We start from the raw sequence: 16,977 nt of genomic DNA on the forward strand, positions 1-16,977 counted from the left end.
CAAAAACGACTTCAAGCAATAAAGACACGTTACTTATTTTAACTGTCAATTTCTTACAGTAATTGGGTCAGCACTTGATGAAGCAATTTTCATCAACTTCTAAGCCCATCCATCTGTCCTGTAAGTCATTCAATTTGCGCCGTATTGATCCAAGTTGCTTATTTAGATTTATCGGTTTTCAATATGACAAAGACTGTATGAAGTTGTCGGACGGTCGCCGTCGGTCGAGCGCGAGTCTCGTTGCGTGCAGTAGCTTCTAGGCGTAGGTGTCGCAAAAACTTAGGCACAGTCCGAGAGCGAGGGCGCTACATTCGCAACTGTCAGGAGGGTGTAGCTCGTTTTTACCTTGAAACCATGAGCCCCTTCTCGGCACTAAACAGAGAATAAAGAACGCCAAAGATTCACCGCCAATAAAAATACTTTATCATCGTGCAATTAAAGTAATGCACGAGGCGCTACTAGCTGCTTTTGTCGGTATATACTCGGGTTAGAAAGAGACAGAAAAAGAGATGATAGAAGATTCATCTTCAGATGAGGAAGACGAGTTTCGCGACAGGTGGGAAAATAATCATAATTATTTAATTAAAAAATGAATCAGCATCACTGCGATTTCTAATAGTGGAAAAAAAAATACTTTCAACATAAATTCAGTAGGCGCCATATTTTCCGACAACGAGAACTGCATAAAAAATCCATTATAAATTATTATTTATAAATTATAATAAATAGTTTAAATAATAAAAAGGACAAATTTGAGACCATGGTTTATTAATTTTATAAATAAAATATTTGTTATTTTATAAAATTTTAAAAAATTACTTAATGATAGCATGCTGATTCTCCTCCATGATTGCATTTAAATGAGACTTGCCTATTATTTCTTGAAATTCGTCTTGGAAAGAATCTTGAATAATAAGTTAAGCAATAAGAAAGAGAGACATTTTTAATAATTGCATTCATGCGTCATTGACGCACTGTGCGACATGAATATATAAACTCGCTTCAAGTTGATCAATTAATCTTTCAGAGTCTTCGAGCCCGTTGGAACTCGAACAAGCAGTTCCCCGTCTCAGTCTATTACAGTCGATGGGTTTTCCATTTCTTCGTCAGGAACTGGGCTCGTTACGGTTTAAAATTAGGGTCCCTGGGGGATGTGTTGTTTCGACTTGAGAATGACACGAGATATCACATTTATTTCAATCAGAATGCAAGCAAATAGCAAAAAGGGGGAGGTGAGGGATTATAAATATTTATCTTAATTAATATCCGATCTCAATGATTCAGATTTATTGCGCAAACATTAGCAGCTGCAAAACCACATAAATATTAAAAGTAGAGGGTAGATAGGGTTAGTTTGATTGAAATTCTGTTTGATTTTTGCCCTTCAAGTCACAGTAAGAAAATTTTCTTTGGGCAGTCGTCTATGGAAATCGATGTAACAGTGAATGGATCAGTGAGATGTCAGTCAGCCCGATTTTATGCCATAATTTATCACTGCATCTAATAAAGCTGATACCCGAGCCCTTAAAAAGATCACCACTCTGATGAACCCGTTGCTAATGGATTTTCCGACTTGACTCTAAGGAAAAAGTCGACATAAGCTTATGTTGCTTGCAATGTTCAGTGATTTTGACTTTTTGAGCAGTAACACTGGGACGAACAGTAACACAACCGCCACGGATTTTTCCTCGAAAACACAGACAATCGGAAAAGAGAAAACAGAACAACTGGTAAATGGAAGAAAGAGTAGCACGCCGAGTGGGAAGATGTCAGATCAACAGCAGGAGTACCAAGCGATTTTGCAAGCTCCAGACGACGAAGAAAAACAAAGAGAGATAGCGAAGAAACGGATTCAGCTCTATGTCTTTTGTCTCAGAGCCATTGCGTATCCATTTAATGCAAAGGTAAAATAGCCGCAGTTCTAACTCATTTATCCGTTGATCTACCATTGAAAGTGCTGAATTAATTATACTTGATCCCCGCTGGCATATGCCCCGTGAGAGGTTCATCGGCTCAGCTTCTAAAAAGTAGAGCGTCTAAAAAAATCTCATTTTATTTTTCGGTCTTCGATCCAGCATAGAATCATTATTTTAGCAACCAACAGATCTGGTCCGACGGCAATGCAAGATCACCCCCCAACAACTCGAAGTCATCCGCGAGCGATTCCACTCCTTCCTCGCTGGCCATTCAAATATCGTCGCCGACGAAGCCTTTTTCAACGCGATGCAAAGTTTTTACGAAGTATTTATGCAAAGCCCTCGGATCAATCGAATGGTTGAATCTGGCGGCGCCACTGCTTCGGATTTCCGAGAAGTGTTCAAAACGAATGTGCAGAAAAGAATCAACTTGCTTCCTGAAATTGATGGAATGGGCAAAGACAACTTGATCCACAGTTGGCTGACAAAGTTCGACGCAATTTACTTTGGCGAAGATGAGTCGGCCGTCGATGGCAAGCGAAAACGTGCCAAAGAAACTGCTCAATCCGAGCTCATCCTCACCAAAGAGCAATTATACGATATGTTTCAATATATTCTCGGCATTCAACGATACGAGCATCAGCAACTTGCGCAAGGGTGTCAGGTAAGAAAAGATTACAAGAGGCTTTATAAAAGATTGTCGATTAAAAATTGAAATTGATTGTCGTAAATTATCGATTAATCATCAAAAATACGCCCCTAATTGTCAATTTTCGATTTAAAAATCGACAGTCTCATTGAAATCTTAAAAATTGACAACTTTTAGCATATTTTTCGACGAATTATCGACAATTTACGAGGCTAAATATCGATTTTTAATTAACAATCATGGAAGAGCCTGTATAAACAGAAGTAGCGTTTTTGTTATTCGAGTCGGGTAGATGATCGCTGTGGCGATTTCAGAAGATTGACGGTTTCTTCCAACTCGCTGAAGCCTCGGTCTCGGTTTTCCTTGAGCTTGGAGGAGGCTTAGCATTTGTGCGTGAATTAATGAATTATTAATGAAAAAAGTCAAGTTGGTTCCTTGCTAGCCATTCCTTGTTGAGAAGAGTTAGAGCTGATTGACTATTTATCGGGCTGTTATTTTTCTAACACCCCTTTATTCCCACCTATTGAACTCGCTCTCGCTTTAAAATTAAAATATTTTCAACTGAGGTTGATTTAAATTATTATTCACGCCCGAATGCCTTTCTGCGGGTTTCACCTGCTGTGTGGTCGTTGTTGCGTCGCCATGAATACTGAAAAATAATTAAAAGCACTGCATTCGGGCGAAAAATAAAAGCGATAAATCGAGCTAAAAAAGAAGAAGCGCGCGGGAATTGGGAGAAAATTACCTATTAATGAGGTCGTCGATCAGTTCAAGTTCGCCCTTAGTGTCGGCGACATCCTTTTCGGTTTGGAGCAGACGATTGCGGAATCGCTCGTTGTCCGCGATTAGCGCATCGTTCCGTCTAATCAGGATTTCTTTCTCGCCTCAGAAATTGCTATAGATTTGATCAATAGGGGAACATGGAAAAAATGGAATTTTCCTGGAGGAAATCAAGGAAGAGAATCGGCTTTTCTATAACATTTCCTTGAATAGCTAATTGCTTGGAATGCGCCTCCTTGAGCTCTTCTTTCACTGCCTGCGTCCTTGAAAACGTTAATCCCGTGAAATCAAGCAATTTTATTTACCTCAAATTAGCGCGCTTTACATCTTCTTTTAGCTTTTGAACTTGCTTCTCCTTGATTTCCATCATTTCTTCGGCGCAGCAGAGCTCTTCAAGTTTGCTTTTTCGCTTCTTGATCGACTCTAACATGTAATTGTCGACGACTACTATGAGCGAAAATTGCCGGTTTTCTTACCTTTGAGAGTGTCGTTTTTTCCGCACAAGGTGGCGATTTCTTTGTCTTTATTTCTTTCAAGTTCGTTCTGAGTTTGATCATGGTTAGCCGTTAAGGGAGGGGTCGACGAGAATTTTTTCAGGTGTGATCGTAATTTCGCGTATACACATGGTCTGTGCATGAATCTTATATTTTGGAATCTACAGATCCTCACGAATCTGTTGAGCCTAAAATCATTCGATAAAAATAAGATTTAGGGGTTGAAATTAAGAAAAATGTAAAAAAAATGACTATTTTTTGTGCATTTTCGCGAAAATGCCCCTACTTTGACGGCATTTTTGACCGATTTTTTCTGGCCAAAATTTTTTCTACTTCTCGCCGGTTAAATTTTTCAACCCTTTTCTATTTGCCAGTAAATTCAGATTTTGCCTATCTGATCAGGTTTTCCCGCATTTTTGGTCACGGAAATCCTGATTCTCGTCGACCCCCTCCTTAAAGATTCAACATAATAGACTTTAGGGTGAAACAGCCGTTAGAAAAACGAATCTTAGATTGATAGAGAGCCTTAATGAATGATGGAAATCGGATAAAAACTCGTTAATATTAGATTTGAAGTCAGATCTGAACGATTTCCTGAGCGTAGCCATCAGCTTGTTCACATGTTCTTGGTAAATCCTCAAATCTGAAACAAAAGAAAATGTTATTTATGAAAGACTTGGGTCAAAGGCTGACAGCGGGGCAATAAGTAGCGCTCACCTGTAGTGACAGTAGCGTGATGAGCTGCGGCATCAGCTCGCATTTCTGCTGCGATCTTCTTTGGTGAGATTCCTGACATTTGCGGCATTTCTCTGGCGTCGTTGTTGAATGTGGGGTAAATGAGGGCACGCGAGTTTGAACAGTCCGAGAGGGGAAGATATTGATAGAGTAGAAAGTTGTGTACAAATGCAATGGGATAAAAAGAATTCTAGAAATAATTTACAATTTGATTTAGCTTGAAAATGGGGATGAACAAGCTGCGGCGATAAGAAGGGAGCTGGATGGTCGACGACAATATTGTGATAAGGTAAATACAGATGCAAGAAAAAAATCAATAAAATAAGCTAAAATTTTGGTATCTGTCAATAAGAACAGTTCCATTTACGAGTCTAACGGACCAAATCTAACGTAATCGCTATCAATCAGGTAGAGGCAAAAATATACTAAAATGCAGCGCAAGATAAAATATCAAATACAGTATGAGCGAAACTCTTCAATAAAGCCCATTCACGTCGCATTTTTCTTCTTTCGTAAATATTTTTCTCGATTGGAAAAACACTGTTTTTGTGGGTCTGATTTTTTGGACTAAAATTGGATGACTGTATATTATACAGTGTATAACAAAAAAATTAAATGGCCACGTAGCTTTGATTTGAAGCCTTTGAATTTTCGACATATCCGATCTCTAAGATGATTCCGATAAGCAATGAATGGGCTCATGGAATGTAGCTCATTTTAAGAAATGATATCCAGGATATCATATCCTTCATCTGATGAAGTTTATCATACAATACGTAGTGTACAACTTTTCAATCAAGAATTTAGGTGATGCGGGATAGAAAGTTTCCCAAGTTTCTCGTTCCCGATGGGAAGAGTCAACTCGAATGGAACAAAATCTACGTCGAGGAGTTACGGCAGGCCGTCAACGTCCTCATGCAGAATTTGGAATCGATGCCAGTCACGAAACGATTGGAAAACGCAACGTACGGAGCTCGGGCACTTCAAAACATGTCCGGAGTGGTGAAGCCTTTGTCGAGAATCGACAAAGTCAGCGAAACGGACGACTCTACTTTGGCCAAGAGCCATATTAGCTTGATGTTCACGATAGAACTTGTCGTCCAGGTATGTTTCTACAAGCCTTCTTGCCAGTAATCAATTATTAAAAGGAAGTGACAAATATCAAAAACGCCGATGCCAAGCGCAAAGTGTACTGCACGATGGAAATGGACGGTGGCGAGAAAATGGCGACAGATGCGGTTCCCTCTACCGGAGCAAAATGGGATTGCCAAGCCGATTTTCGCTCGAACCAGATTCGGCCTTGTCTGAAAGTCAAATTGTTTCAAAAGTCGAAGAACAAGCTGGCGATTGAGGACAAAGAACTGGGTCGCGTTTTGATCAAGCCTTTGCCAAACACGCCGACTTGTACGGAGTGGTACACGATGTATACAGGTCAAAAGAATAAACCCGAAGCAGATTGCGCTAGAATACGACTTGGTATTCGAATCGACAAGCCTGCGAATCTGAAACACTGTGGATATCTCTACGCTCAAGGAAAACAAGCTTGGAAGAAGTGGAAGATGCGCTTTTTCGCTCTTGTCCAAGTTTCGCAGTACACATTCGCCATGTGTTCTTTTCAAGAAAGAAAGACAGAGCCTCATGAAATGGTCCAGCTGGATGGATTCACCGTAGATTACAGTCTTCCAGAGCCAGGTCTTGAAGGAGGAAATGTCTTTTTCAACGCGATGAAGGAGTCGGATTCGATTATCTTTTCTTGCCAAGGAATTGGTCTTTTTTCATTTTTTGTTCTCCATTTGTATTCAATTAAATTTCGCCAGAAATAGACCACAATCAAAGACGACGAAGACCGCAATTTATGGGTTCAAGCAATTTACCGCGCAACTGGACAGAGCTATAAACCACAAATCCCTTCCAATAATACGCCAAAGTTGAGACCCACATCGATCGAGGCAATTTCCACCTCAAACGCGGCTACAACAAATAGTTCAAGTTCAAGCAAAACGCTTCCGAAGAATCCATATCTAGACGAGTTTATTCAAATTGATCCGACTTCTTGCGATCAAACGCTGCTTTTTGAAGATCTTCTCCGGGAAACACTCAGGTAAACCCTGAGGGCGAAGCCCCTGCGTTAGGCTTAGGCTTAGGGGTTAGGGTTAGCGTTAGGGTTACGACTGGGTAACTCCGTAACAAATTCTAGACGTTTCTCTCGTTGTTACCTGCTAATAGACGATGCTATAGTAGAAAAGGATAAGCCACTGTCGCACTGGCGTCACTAATCCGGCTTTAGGCATCGGTTAAATGACCAGTATGCATGTTTGGGATGGCTCAGCCCTGGCCAACTTTTCCTCATGGACGAATACTGCGCTCGCTACGGCGTACGCGGCGTAATTCGCCAAATCCTGTATCTGAACGAGCTACTGGATCACGCGGAAAAGGGATCAATGATTGACCCAACACTGCTGCATTACTGCTACGCGTACATTTCTTCCCACAACTTTGGCAACAGCCCTGAAGGATACCAAACAGTCACGGTCAACGAAATGGCGCAGTTCTACTCTGTCAGGGAGCGACTTCAGGCATACTTGGAATCTCAACTTGCGAACATTCGATATTCATTCCCATTCGGCAGACCTGAGGGAGCACTGAAAGCGACTCTCTCCCTTCTGGAACGGGTAATTAAACCAAATTACTTTCCCCTGCAACTGACGTCGTTACTTTTTCATCAACGCCTTCAGGTTTTGATGAACGACCTTTCAACCCAAGTCCCCGTGGAAGAAATCAAAGGAATCGTGACGGCGAATTTGGAGAAAGCGGCGAAGTTGAATTTTGCCCAAGTCCAACAGGAATCACGCCTGGAGGGTAAGTCTGTCGAAAAATAGCGCCACCTATGCCGAACCAAGCAAGGTGCCGTGTGTGCCCAAAACGGCAGTCCCTGCTTTTTAGGAATCCTAATTTTCCCGGATTGGTAAAAGCAAGGTCTTGGGGAAAATTGTTTGGAAAACACCGTTTTCCCCAAAATCACCCATTTACCAATCGAGAAATGCAAGACTTTTGGAAAAACAGGGCTGTCGAAAAAGCTAATCATTCTGTTGAATTTTTGCTGTTCCTCCATCCCGTGTGCCTAGGGCTGCCACATAAAAATCGGCCCAACTCAACCTCTTAGAATTCGATTTTTCTAACCCTACCACGTTTTAGGGTAAGTCTTGAAGTTTTCCAGAAAAATAAAATTTTTCGAAATTTTAAGGGTGTAGCCCCCGAAAAATCGATTTTTTCGCATTTTTTTCGGTTTTTTTGCCTCCGGAGCCCGAATTTTCAACTTTTTTCAATTTTTATTTTGGGATCATCAAATTCAGGGCATTTAACAACCCCAGAGAGTGCAGCTCTGAAAAATTCAAATTTTTGCTTAGGAAATTTTTTTTTCAAAAAAATCGAAAATTATGATTTTCTTAAAAAAGCTTTCTTAAATAATTTAAATCATCAAAAAAGAGAGAAAACTGTTTAAAGTTTAAACAGTTTTCTCTCTTTTTTGACTTTTTTAAACTTTAAACTGAATCAGAACCTATGAAAAAGCCCGAGTCTGGCCCCTGAGATAATTTAACAATTCAGACATAAATTTAAGAAAATATCAACGAAAACCATAACAGAGCTTAAAATTTGGATAATATTGATTTTAACATCCAATGGAGGTGGGTGGGGTTGGGGACGAAACTGAGAATGATCAACTCAGATTTCCCAGCCTTTGTCAAGCCCCTTAAATTAAGAAATCAAGGAACGGGGCTAAGACGGCCCGAAGGGCCGTCAAGCCCCTTAAATTAAGAAATCAAGGAACGGGGCTGAGACGGCCCGAAGGGCCGTCAAGCCCCTTAAATTAAGAAATCAAGGAATGGGGCTGAGACGGCCCGAAGGGCCGTCAAGCCCCTTAAATTAAGAAATCAAGGAATGGGGCTGAGACGGCCCGAAGGGCCGTCAAGCCCCTTAAATTAAGAAATCAAGGAACGGGGCTGAGACGGCCCGAAAAATATTTTTTTGACCCAAAAAATAAAGTCAAAATTGTTTTAAAAAAATTTGAAAAAAAAAAATGAAATTTTTCGAAAAAATAAAATTTTCTATCCATTTTTTTAGCGACCATGGTTGATCATACTTTTAGCTGCACTCACTGTTGATGCGTTAGCTTCTGTTCTTTCAAAATCAAGAAAGAAAACAAAAAAATTCAATATCACGTGACTCCGCTGGCCATTTTGATGATTTTTGGCTATTTTGGCTATTTTTCGGACTTTTTGGCTCATTTTTCTCAAAAAAACTCCATTATGTATCATTATTTTTCTGCTTTATATGATTCTACTAATCACGTAGAATATTCCAGGGGGTTTCGGGGGTTTAGGGGGTCCGATTTTTATGTGGCAGCCCTACGTGTGCCTGAAAATTCCGTGTCAACTATTTTTTCTTTTCTTTGAAAAAGTTGTAACATTTTCACCCTCGCCGTAACATTTTCTCACGCTTCTGCCATCTTGTGCTCAAAACTAAAAAAATAATAATCTTTTTCTTGCCTAGCGCTTTACGCGAAGCTGAGCAGACTTAGAAGGACTGAGGTAGATACAGTAATGTGAGCTCTAAGGTGGCTAACGAGCATTTTTAATTCAAGGTTGATACGGGCGCTTTGGCCGAAGAGGTGCATCCAATTCATAGGGCACGGGGTGGATGAATAAGCCACGGATTACGCGAGCGAGTTTTTTTGCAGGGAGAATTGAGTTTTGTGGTCAAATTAGACACCATTTTCCAATTATCCTACCTGGCCAACTGACGCGTTCCGTTTTGCTGTCTTTGATTTTAACCTATTTTGCGTGTCTAGCAGTTCTACAAGAAGGGAACAAGATCTTAGATTATGACGTGATCCTTTCCACCCCCGAAAAACGACTAGACGAGCTTGTTCATCTTGCTGAGTTGTGTATAGAAGTTCATCAGCAAAATGAAGAGTACCATGCCGAGGTGACCAGAAATTCCTTTTCCACCAAAGTTACTTTCTTCTTTTAGGGTCGCGAAGCATTCACGTGGTTTCCGATGGCAATGCGAGACCATAATGAGCTTTTTTGGTTTCAATTTTCGGTCGAGATGGATTTGATCCTCGAAGCACAGCCTTCCGATTGCTGGGACTCGTTTCCGCTTTTCCAGCTTCTGAATGATTTCTTTGCTTCATCCGGTCACGTGCTGTTCAAAGGAAGATTTCACAAGCATCTCATGGATGTCTACGCGCCAATGGTCATTCGCTACATAGGTAAACTTGAATAAGAATGCCAAATAAATTAGTTAGTTCGTCAAAATTTGCGTCCAAGATATCTTGTTTCAAAAATGACGTTTCAAATTTAGATCTAATGGAAACTTCCATCGCCCAGGCAGTTTATCGGGGCCTTGAAAATGAAACCTGGCAGCCTTGTCAATACGGTTCTCAGACTACGGACGATGTAAGCAGCAATCTTATAAACAGAAACGTCAACGGCTTCATTTAGGTTTTATGGAAGCTCGACGCGTTGCAAACCTTCATTTTCGATTTACACTGGCCTGAAGACGTTTTCGCGACGCATTTGCAGAGTCGGCTGAAGGTCATGGCGAATGACATGATTCACTCGATTATAAATAATATTTTGGAGAAGATGGAGGTCTCTGGAAGGATCGTTTTCAATCAGCAAGATTTCAGGCCAAAATTAGAAATAATAGCTATCAAATTTGAGACATTTTTGAAAACAAAACTAAGAAATTTGTCGAAATCATCGACAATGCGAATTCCAATTTCCATCATCGTCATGTTAAATTCCGTCAACGACTGCCAAAAGCGCTTTCTCAAGCTTTGCGGCTCGACAGAAGCGATGGTCAGTAGTGGAATGAAGGGAATCGACACGGATGAAACGATGGTTGACCTTGAAAACTGCCAGAAAAATGCGGTTGGGACGATTATTGAAAGTCTGATGAGAGTGATGGAGACGACGCTGAATAAACTTGGCAGATATGATGAAGGGTCGTTGACCAAGACTTTCCTGAGCTTTACGAAGCCGAGTATGGATACGGCAAATTCATTTATTCAGGTTTATTGTTAAAATTGAACACAAAATTGATTTTTAATTTAGTTCATTCGTCAAAATCAAGACATCATCAGAGAAAAAATCAACGATGAAGATGTCGTCGAAGAGTTTTTCAGCGAATGGTAAAAATTTCCCTTTCCATCCTCTTTTCTATCGCCTCTTTAGGTACACAGCCTACCTCAAAGCCCTGAACGAGTGGCTCAAGACTCGCGCGGGCACTTCCCTAAATGTGCACCAGCTCAAGTCGCTGATAAAAATATTTAAAAAGATGACAAAAGACTTCGAGCTCCAAGGAGTCCTCAATGTTCGCGACGAGCCTTATGGAAATATTGCTGTAAGAAAATCTTTTGATTGCTGAATTATTATCAATTTTTTAGAATCGCCTGAAAGTCGAAGAAGCAACAGCTTCCGTTACCCAAGGACCTTTGGGTGAAGGAGTTTCGATGGAGGATTCTGACGGAGAAGGAAGCTAGTCTTGTTTAAAAAAGGATAAATTCGTAAACTGCCCAATTCTGCTCAAATAAATCTGCTCACAAAAGTACTTTCTCAATAACTACCATTGTCTCGTTGTTTATTACCAGAACTTCTGGTCCAGAAGGTCGTACACTATGAGTCGTTAGTTTTACTATTGCTAGTTTTATTGTTGAGTTTTTTTTGTGCAACTTAAGTAAATTTATTACCGGAAGATTATACATCCTTGAACAAAAAGACACTTTTTTCTTACACCGATCTATCTTTATCAACAGAGATGGGAATGAAGACAATGAAGAATGCATTTTATACAGGTAATTAATTGCCAAGTTTCTTGAGCACGGCGGGGGCGCTGTTAATTTCATCCATGAATAAGGATCACACCTCGCTTCTACCGCCTCTCGCCCCGCATGAATTTAACCCTCCCAAAGTATATTTTTCTAGGCCTGTCGATATGCTTTATTTTAATCTTGGTCAAAGAAAAAGAATATATTTTGAAGCTAAAAGAAGAGAGCTACTATGATCGAGCGGAACGAAAGCAGGAGATAAACTATGAAACAGAGAAGGGTTTTACGACGGCGAAGAGTCCAGCTGTAGAGAATGCCGAAGAAAATGAGATTCAAATGAAGTGGACGCCAAGTACCGAGGAGTGCAGACCAGTAGACAATTTTGTATTTCTGAAAAAGCACAAAGTCGCCAGCACCACTTTCAAAGCTATTTTTCGTAAATTTGCCAAGTACCGAGAGATTCCTCTTGAGCAAACTTTAATTGGGCCACAAGGTAGGTCTCGATGATAAACTGAAAATAAATGTAAAATTTGTCCATTTTTTTGCTTTCGTGGATTTTTTCTTTTCGAAAATTATCTCATTTTCAGGTGGATGTTATCCGGCGCGCATAAACGAGGACTGCTGGCCCAGACGTCATTATCATCCGGCAAATGGGTTGACTTATCACTTTCGTTGGAACATAGAACAAGCTCACAAGATCTTTGATTTGAAAAACACAGCGATTTTTACGACAATCAGGAACCCGATGACTTGCTTTGAATCCGTCTACAATTACTTTTACTTCAAGCGATCGAGAAAATTGGATTATTCGTGCGATTCGCCTTGCTGGAACCGCCCGTTTTACCAATTCAACGGAGATAGATTGGGAATCTCCACCGGCGAATTCTTGGATTCCCTTCCGGAAAATTTCGACCCGACAGTTTCCAGAAATTTTCGAGCAAAGAACTTTCAATCGTTCGAACTTGGGCTAGACCATTTGAATGACGACCCTGCTTATATAAAATCGCAAATGGAGCTGCTGGAGACACAATTTGATCTTGTCATTATTCTAGAGCACTACATGGAATCGATCGTCCTTCTCAAACATCGCCTCTGCGTTCCTTACGAAATTTTGTACATCAAGGCGAAAAACACGGCGAGTTATACGCCACAGCCGCTGAACGAAAGACAACAAGCCACCTTCAACGAGTTTTTCAAGCAAGATCTCGAAATGTACAAATTCTTCAACGAGACTCTTCACAAGAAAATCGACGCGTTTGGACGGGATCGAATGCGCGAGGAGATCATAATTGCAAAGAGAATATTTGAACAGTGTGCGAAGCTCTCTGACGAGCATAAAAATGCATGCAAAATTAAAAGACCTGAAAGTGAACCACCGGTATGATAACTTTTCCTGACAGTTTTATCTAAATTTCAGGCAAATATAACTAGCGAAATCGTCCAATACCCGTCCCTTGACCCGAAGATCTACCTCAAATACATGGACGAAAACTTTGGACACTGCTCTAATCCGTCTAGTTCTTATGGAAAAATCAAATCTATTCACGAAACGGGAGTTTTCCACAGTACATGTCGATCTATTGACCAACCTCTGCGATCAAACTTTGGTGATTACATTAAAAGTACTGTAGAGTTGGGAGACAAAGTCGATAACTATACGAATATAATAAATTCTTAGCATTTTTGACTATGTTTGTTCAAATTAAGAGCTTTACTGTACAAGGTTTTAAAAACATGAATATTTATTTTGATGAGTTGAAGTGATTCGCAGATTTCTCAACAAAAGAAAAAAATTGACTGATTACATGAAGATAAATTTATATTAATTGCATCTATTAGTTGTTCTCGTCTTTGGCCATTCGATAGTCTGGGTGACGTCAGTAATCCTGTTGGTCCTTATCGAGGCCCTCAACGAAAGCATTCTCCTTTGCTCGTAGCTCGTCGAGTTGAGCTCGCTCCTCATCAGTGAGTTTTTCGAGGAAGTCCTTCTCGTCCTTGATCTGGTGATAGTCTCGGTAACGCCAATAATCGCTCTGGTCCCTGAGGCTTCTCATATGATATGAGTCATATCCAGTCCACAGATTGATTTTGCCAGTTGACGACCTTCTGGCTCAAGCCTTCTCTTTCACTCGAAATCATTTTTGACAAAAATGTACTCCTTCAATTATCCTAATGTGATGCTCATAAAAAGTATTTTCTTACGAATCGCAACAAAAGAGGCTATTTACGAAGTCATTGTTGACTTTGACGACGTCAACTCATTGGATCTCGCTTTTATGGGTCAGAGTCATTAATGCCGACCGTCGTGACGAAATATCCTTATGCCAAGATATGGATAAACAACCATGAGAAATCAGTTTAAAATATTTTGTATCATCGGTAGGAGTACCAGAGAATAATTCGGCATTTTACTGGGCTAAGATAGGAGAGAGTTTAGGGAGGTTTGGTTCTTGCTGCATGGTTATCAGTCGTTTTCGTTCCTTGACCCGGCGGCCAGTCATTCAATTTCATGGATTTCCGAAATAACTGTGGTTTCTGACTTCGAGGGGGCCAAATGCCCCCAGGATACCAAATAGCTCCACAATATCAACATTGAAAATGATCCCCACGACCAAAACTTTCCAAGACTTTACTATTTATTAACTAGTAATAGTCTTACCCTAACCCTAACCAACTTTAGCCCAGTAAAATGTCGAACTATTCTCCGGTTCTCCTAATCATAGTCTTTCCACTTACATTTTTGCTCTACTACGGAAGTTTTAAATATTTGAGAGAAAATCAAGCAAATCAAGTTAGAGATGATCATTACAGAAGAAATATCGCCGATCAGAATAAAATATCAGGAAGGTTTTAAAAAACAGGAACATTTTGCCAATTTAATTGAAAGAAATCTGTTTGAAACCATACTAAGACGATTTATCATTTATTAAAAACGAGCTGATCAAAATAAAAGAAGCACAAAACATCCACCCGAAGCAAAAAGCAAAAGAAAATCAACTAAACCCGGTCGAGGACGAACAAACAGGCATGTTTTCAGCCTCTTTATAAAAAAATGTCACGCATCGACAGCCAATATATTTTCATATTTACATTGCGGGGACTCACTCAACAACGCGATTGAGCCAGGCCTGCGAGATTAGTGAAAGAAAAAAGAAAGAGTTAATGAAATTTAACAAGGGATTTTGTCTTGCTTTTTGCCTTGTTATCGTTGTGTTGTTTTTATGGTTTTCTAGCTATAAGAATTTCAAAAGCGATTTACAAGTAGCATCTTACAGAAAACTTCAAATTTCTGATGATCTTCTTAAACTTCTCGATTTCCAAGAAGAGCTCAGTAAAATTAGAGAGATTGTTGAGGATATCACAATTGAAAAGAAACAAAATTCTTTGAACCATAATTACGAGAAAAGTAATGAAAACATCAAAGTTGTCGAGAAAATTGTCGAGAAAAAAATTTTCATTTACGATGAACACCCTCATAAACCATGGAAGAATCAACAGCTCAACGAATATATTGGCGAATTTGGAAGGACGGATTCAAATTTCTGCCAGAAAAAGGAGCACATCTACTTTTTGAAAACGTCCAAAACTGGAGGAACCACCTTTGCAAATATCTTGCAACGATTTGGGTAAGTCAAATATACTTAATGATAAGAGTCCAATGACAAGACTCTTATCAATTAACAGAAGGCCCTTATGATAGGGTTCCCATTTTAATGAACAAATACTGTATTAGGGTTAGGGTTAGAGTTAGGGATATTAAATTCGCTAAAATAGCATTTGCATCTTTTAATAATACCCTTCTATTTTATTAACAACAAAAATAGATACAGAAGGCCCGGAACAAATTTTCTCATGGGTGAATGTGGCAATGGAGCGATGTTCTTCGCGAACGGCGAGTTACCATTTAACCTCGATGTATGCTTTGTCGGTCGAGATTTCAAGCAAAGACCAAAGTTCGATCTCAGTTTTGTGCACATGAAGTACAATCGCACCGCTGTGGATGAATTAATGCAGCCAGATACGTTCAAAGTGTCGATTTTGCGCGACCCGGTTGAAAATTTTATCTCTTCTTGGAGATATTACAATGGGCTTATTAAAGACTTGAGAGGCAAAGTTATGAATGATGTTCCAGGTGAGAACGGGAGAATAAAAACGGAAAATAAAGGAAATTAAAGTTGACAAAAGACCAGCGGAAGGGGAAGATCCTGACTATTTTCTTGAAATCGAACAGTTCTTGACGAAGCCCGCTGACTACCTCGAAGACTACGCGTACTCTCATGCTGGTCATCTGATGGTGATGAATCCGCAGCTGATATTCTTCGGTGTTCCTTCTTATCTATTAAAAATGAACTATCAATTTGGCCATCAACTTGTCGACACTTGGCTGCATAACATTGCCGATGATTTCGACCATATTCTGATCTTGGAAGACATTGACCGGTCGTTGGCGATTTTGATGCTCAAACTTTGCTGGTCCATTGAAGATGTCGCTCATCTCAAGGTTTTTAGGCAGAAGGAGGTGATACTAATCTATTTCAGTTAAATTCAATGAAGAAAAACGACCAAAAACTAAGTGCTGGAAGCAACAAACGACTTCGCGACTTCAACTGGGGCGATGTCCGATTATACAATTATTTCAAATCGATTCATGATCGACAGAGTAAGAAGTGCTCCTCATTGATCAATAAAGTAAACAAATTTCTAGTAAAAGAAATCGGGGAAGACCGAATCAACGAAATCGCAAAGCGTATCGAAGCAAGAGCAAATCAAATTTCTGATGAATGCCTCGAAACGGTCAAATCTGGAGACACGTGGATTCAAACGCTGAAATTGAAAGAAGAAAAGAGGAAAAATCAAACTTGTTTTATGATGACGAAAGACATGGGGCCGTATATTCACGAAGACCAGGTGACGAGATGGAAGCAGGAATATCCGACCTGGAGAATGCCGGAAAAGGACCTCGAAAAAATGCAGTTCAAAGGAAGTCAGACGCCGGATTTCTGCTCGAAAGACAGTAAGTTAATTTGAAATCGAACAATCAAATAATTTTCTTTTTCAGAATTCGCCGAATTTCTAACAAAGCGAGAGAAAAACTACAGGGCATTTCTCAACTGGGAAACGAACGAGTACGACTTTTTGCCAACGCCGCCTAAATACCTAGACGAGTTTCGCAAACCAACAGGAAAAGAAGAGTTTTTCCGAATTTTAAATTGAGCTGGTAAATATTTGGATCTGTACAAACATTGTTCTTCTGTATTTTCTGTTGCGATTTATCTTCAATATACCTAACTACTACAAAAAAATAGAGTTTTCGACATTTTTTTCTCGGTAATAAAAAGAAAGCTGTTTTATGCTTGCTCATCAAATAAATCGAATTTATTTGTATTCCAATATTTGCATTTACGTTTTATCCCGGAAAATTTAAAGAAATAAAGCTGTTGAACGGATCTAAGGTTACTTCTGAGAGAAAAGCAACTGGCCCTGCTGGGTAACAAATTAGAATGAATTCTTTCAAGGTCGATTCTGAGAATGAGCTTTGGCCGACTGATAATGAGGGGTGGTTCATGTTCA

General features: G+C 39.9%; 4 protein-coding genes across 4 annotated transcripts; 3 read left to right on the top strand and 1 right to left on the bottom strand.

Moving 5' to 3' along the window:
- The first annotated feature begins 1,718 nt into the window (after window positions 1-1,718).
- Window positions 1,719-11,163, top strand: LOC145705451 (calcium-dependent secretion activator 2-like). The gene is made up of 16 exons (XM_081782928.1): window positions 1,719-1,904; window positions 2,095-2,580; window positions 4,792-4,863; window positions 5,382-5,678; window positions 5,723-6,341; window positions 6,411-6,675; window positions 6,862-7,246; window positions 7,310-7,433; window positions 9,424-9,560; window positions 9,606-9,846; window positions 9,939-10,033; window positions 10,079-10,266; window positions 10,324-10,651; window positions 10,694-10,770; window positions 10,814-10,982; window positions 11,026-11,163. Exons 1-16 carry the CDS (start codon window positions 1,767-1,769, stop codon window positions 11,119-11,121), a joined length of 3,717 nt encoding a protein of 1,238 aa, XP_081639054.1. The 5' UTR covers window positions 1,719-1,766; the 3' UTR covers window positions 11,122-11,163.
- Window positions 2,841-3,870, bottom strand: LOC145705453 (uncharacterized). Its single transcript, XM_081782929.1, has 6 exons — window positions 3,822-3,870; window positions 3,651-3,789; window positions 3,545-3,608; window positions 3,311-3,444; window positions 3,154-3,214; window positions 2,841-2,933 (listed from the first exon to the last, which is right to left on the bottom strand). Exons 2-6 carry the CDS (start codon window positions 3,773-3,775, stop codon window positions 2,841-2,843), a joined length of 477 nt encoding a protein of 158 aa, XP_081639055.1. The 5' UTR covers window positions 3,776-3,789; window positions 3,822-3,870.
- Window positions 11,164-11,396: 233 nt separating the features above from the next.
- On the top strand, window positions 11,397-13,084 carry LOC145705455 (galactosylceramide sulfotransferase-like). The gene is made up of 4 exons (XM_081782931.1): window positions 11,397-11,433; window positions 11,564-11,899; window positions 11,994-12,784; window positions 12,824-13,084. Exons 1-4 carry the CDS (start codon window positions 11,397-11,399, stop codon window positions 13,082-13,084), a joined length of 1,425 nt encoding a protein of 474 aa, XP_081639057.1.
- Window positions 13,085-14,321: 1,237 nt separating this feature from the next.
- Window positions 14,322-16,724, top strand: LOC145704017 (galactose-3-O-sulfotransferase 2-like). Its single transcript, XM_081781438.1, has 7 exons — window positions 14,322-14,431; window positions 14,831-15,032; window positions 15,231-15,538; window positions 15,582-15,907; window positions 15,946-16,066; window positions 16,112-16,420; window positions 16,466-16,724. The coding sequence occupies exons 3-7, from the start codon at window positions 15,259-15,261 to the stop codon at window positions 16,618-16,620; spliced, it is 1,191 nt and encodes a 396-aa protein (XP_081637564.1). The 5' UTR covers window positions 14,322-14,431; window positions 14,831-15,032; window positions 15,231-15,258; the 3' UTR covers window positions 16,621-16,724.
- Window positions 16,725-16,977: the final 253 nt, after the last annotated feature.

The sequence above is a fragment of the Oikopleura dioica genome, chromosome PAR (assembly GCF_907165135.1).
Source record: "Oikopleura dioica chromosome PAR, OKI2018_I68_1.0, whole genome shotgun sequence".
NCBI lineage: Eukaryota > Metazoa > Chordata > Appendicularia > Copelata > Oikopleuridae > Oikopleura > Oikopleura dioica.

What these genes read in the sequence shown, in the direction of transcription:
- LOC145705451 (XM_081782928.1), top strand. Translation starts at nt 1,767, where the DNA reads ATGTCAGATCAACAGCAGGAGTACCAAGCGATTTTGCAAGCTCCAGAC. An exon ending in GTTCTCAGACTACGGACGAT is followed by an intron (nt 10,034 to 10,078) that starts GTAAGCAGCAAT and finishes GGCTTCATTTAG; the next exon opens with GTTTTATGGAAGCTCGACGC. An exon ending in GAAGAGTTTTTCAGCGAATG is followed by an intron (nt 10,771 to 10,813) that starts GTAAAAATTTCC and finishes TCGCCTCTTTAG; the next exon opens with GTACACAGCCTACCTCAAAG.
- LOC145705453 (XM_081782929.1), bottom strand. Translation starts at nt 3,775, where the DNA reads ATGTTAGAGTCGATCAAGAAGCGAAAAAGCAAACTTGAAGAGCTCTGC. An exon ending in AATTAGCTATTCAAGGAAAT is followed by an intron (nt 3,445 to 3,544) that starts GTTATAGAAAAG and finishes TTCTGAGGCGAG; the next exon opens with AAAGAAATCCTGATTAGACG. An exon ending in ATCGACGACCTCATTAATAG is followed by an intron (nt 3,215 to 3,310) that starts GTAATTTTCTCC and finishes ATTATTTTTCAG; the next exon opens with TATTCATGGCGACGCAACAA.
- LOC145705455 (XM_081782931.1), top strand. Translation starts at nt 11,397, where the DNA reads ATGGGAATGAAGACAATGAAGAATGCATTTTATACAG. An exon ending in GAAGAATGCATTTTATACAG is followed by an intron (nt 11,434 to 11,563) that starts GTAATTAATTGC and finishes ATATTTTTCTAG; the next exon opens with GCCTGTCGATATGCTTTATT. An exon ending in GACCTGAAAGTGAACCACCG is followed by an intron (nt 12,785 to 12,823) that starts GTATGATAACTT and finishes TCTAAATTTCAG; the next exon opens with GCAAATATAACTAGCGAAAT.
- LOC145704017 (XM_081781438.1), top strand. Translation starts at nt 15,259, where the DNA reads ATGGGTGAATGTGGCAATGGAGCGATGTTCTTCGCGAACGGCGAGTTA. An exon ending in AAGATGTCGCTCATCTCAAG is followed by an intron (nt 15,908 to 15,945) that starts GTTTTTAGGCAG and finishes AATCTATTTCAG; the next exon opens with TTAAATTCAATGAAGAAAAA. An exon ending in GGATTTCTGCTCGAAAGACA is followed by an intron (nt 16,421 to 16,465) that starts GTAAGTTAATTT and finishes TTTCTTTTTCAG; the next exon opens with AATTCGCCGAATTTCTAACA.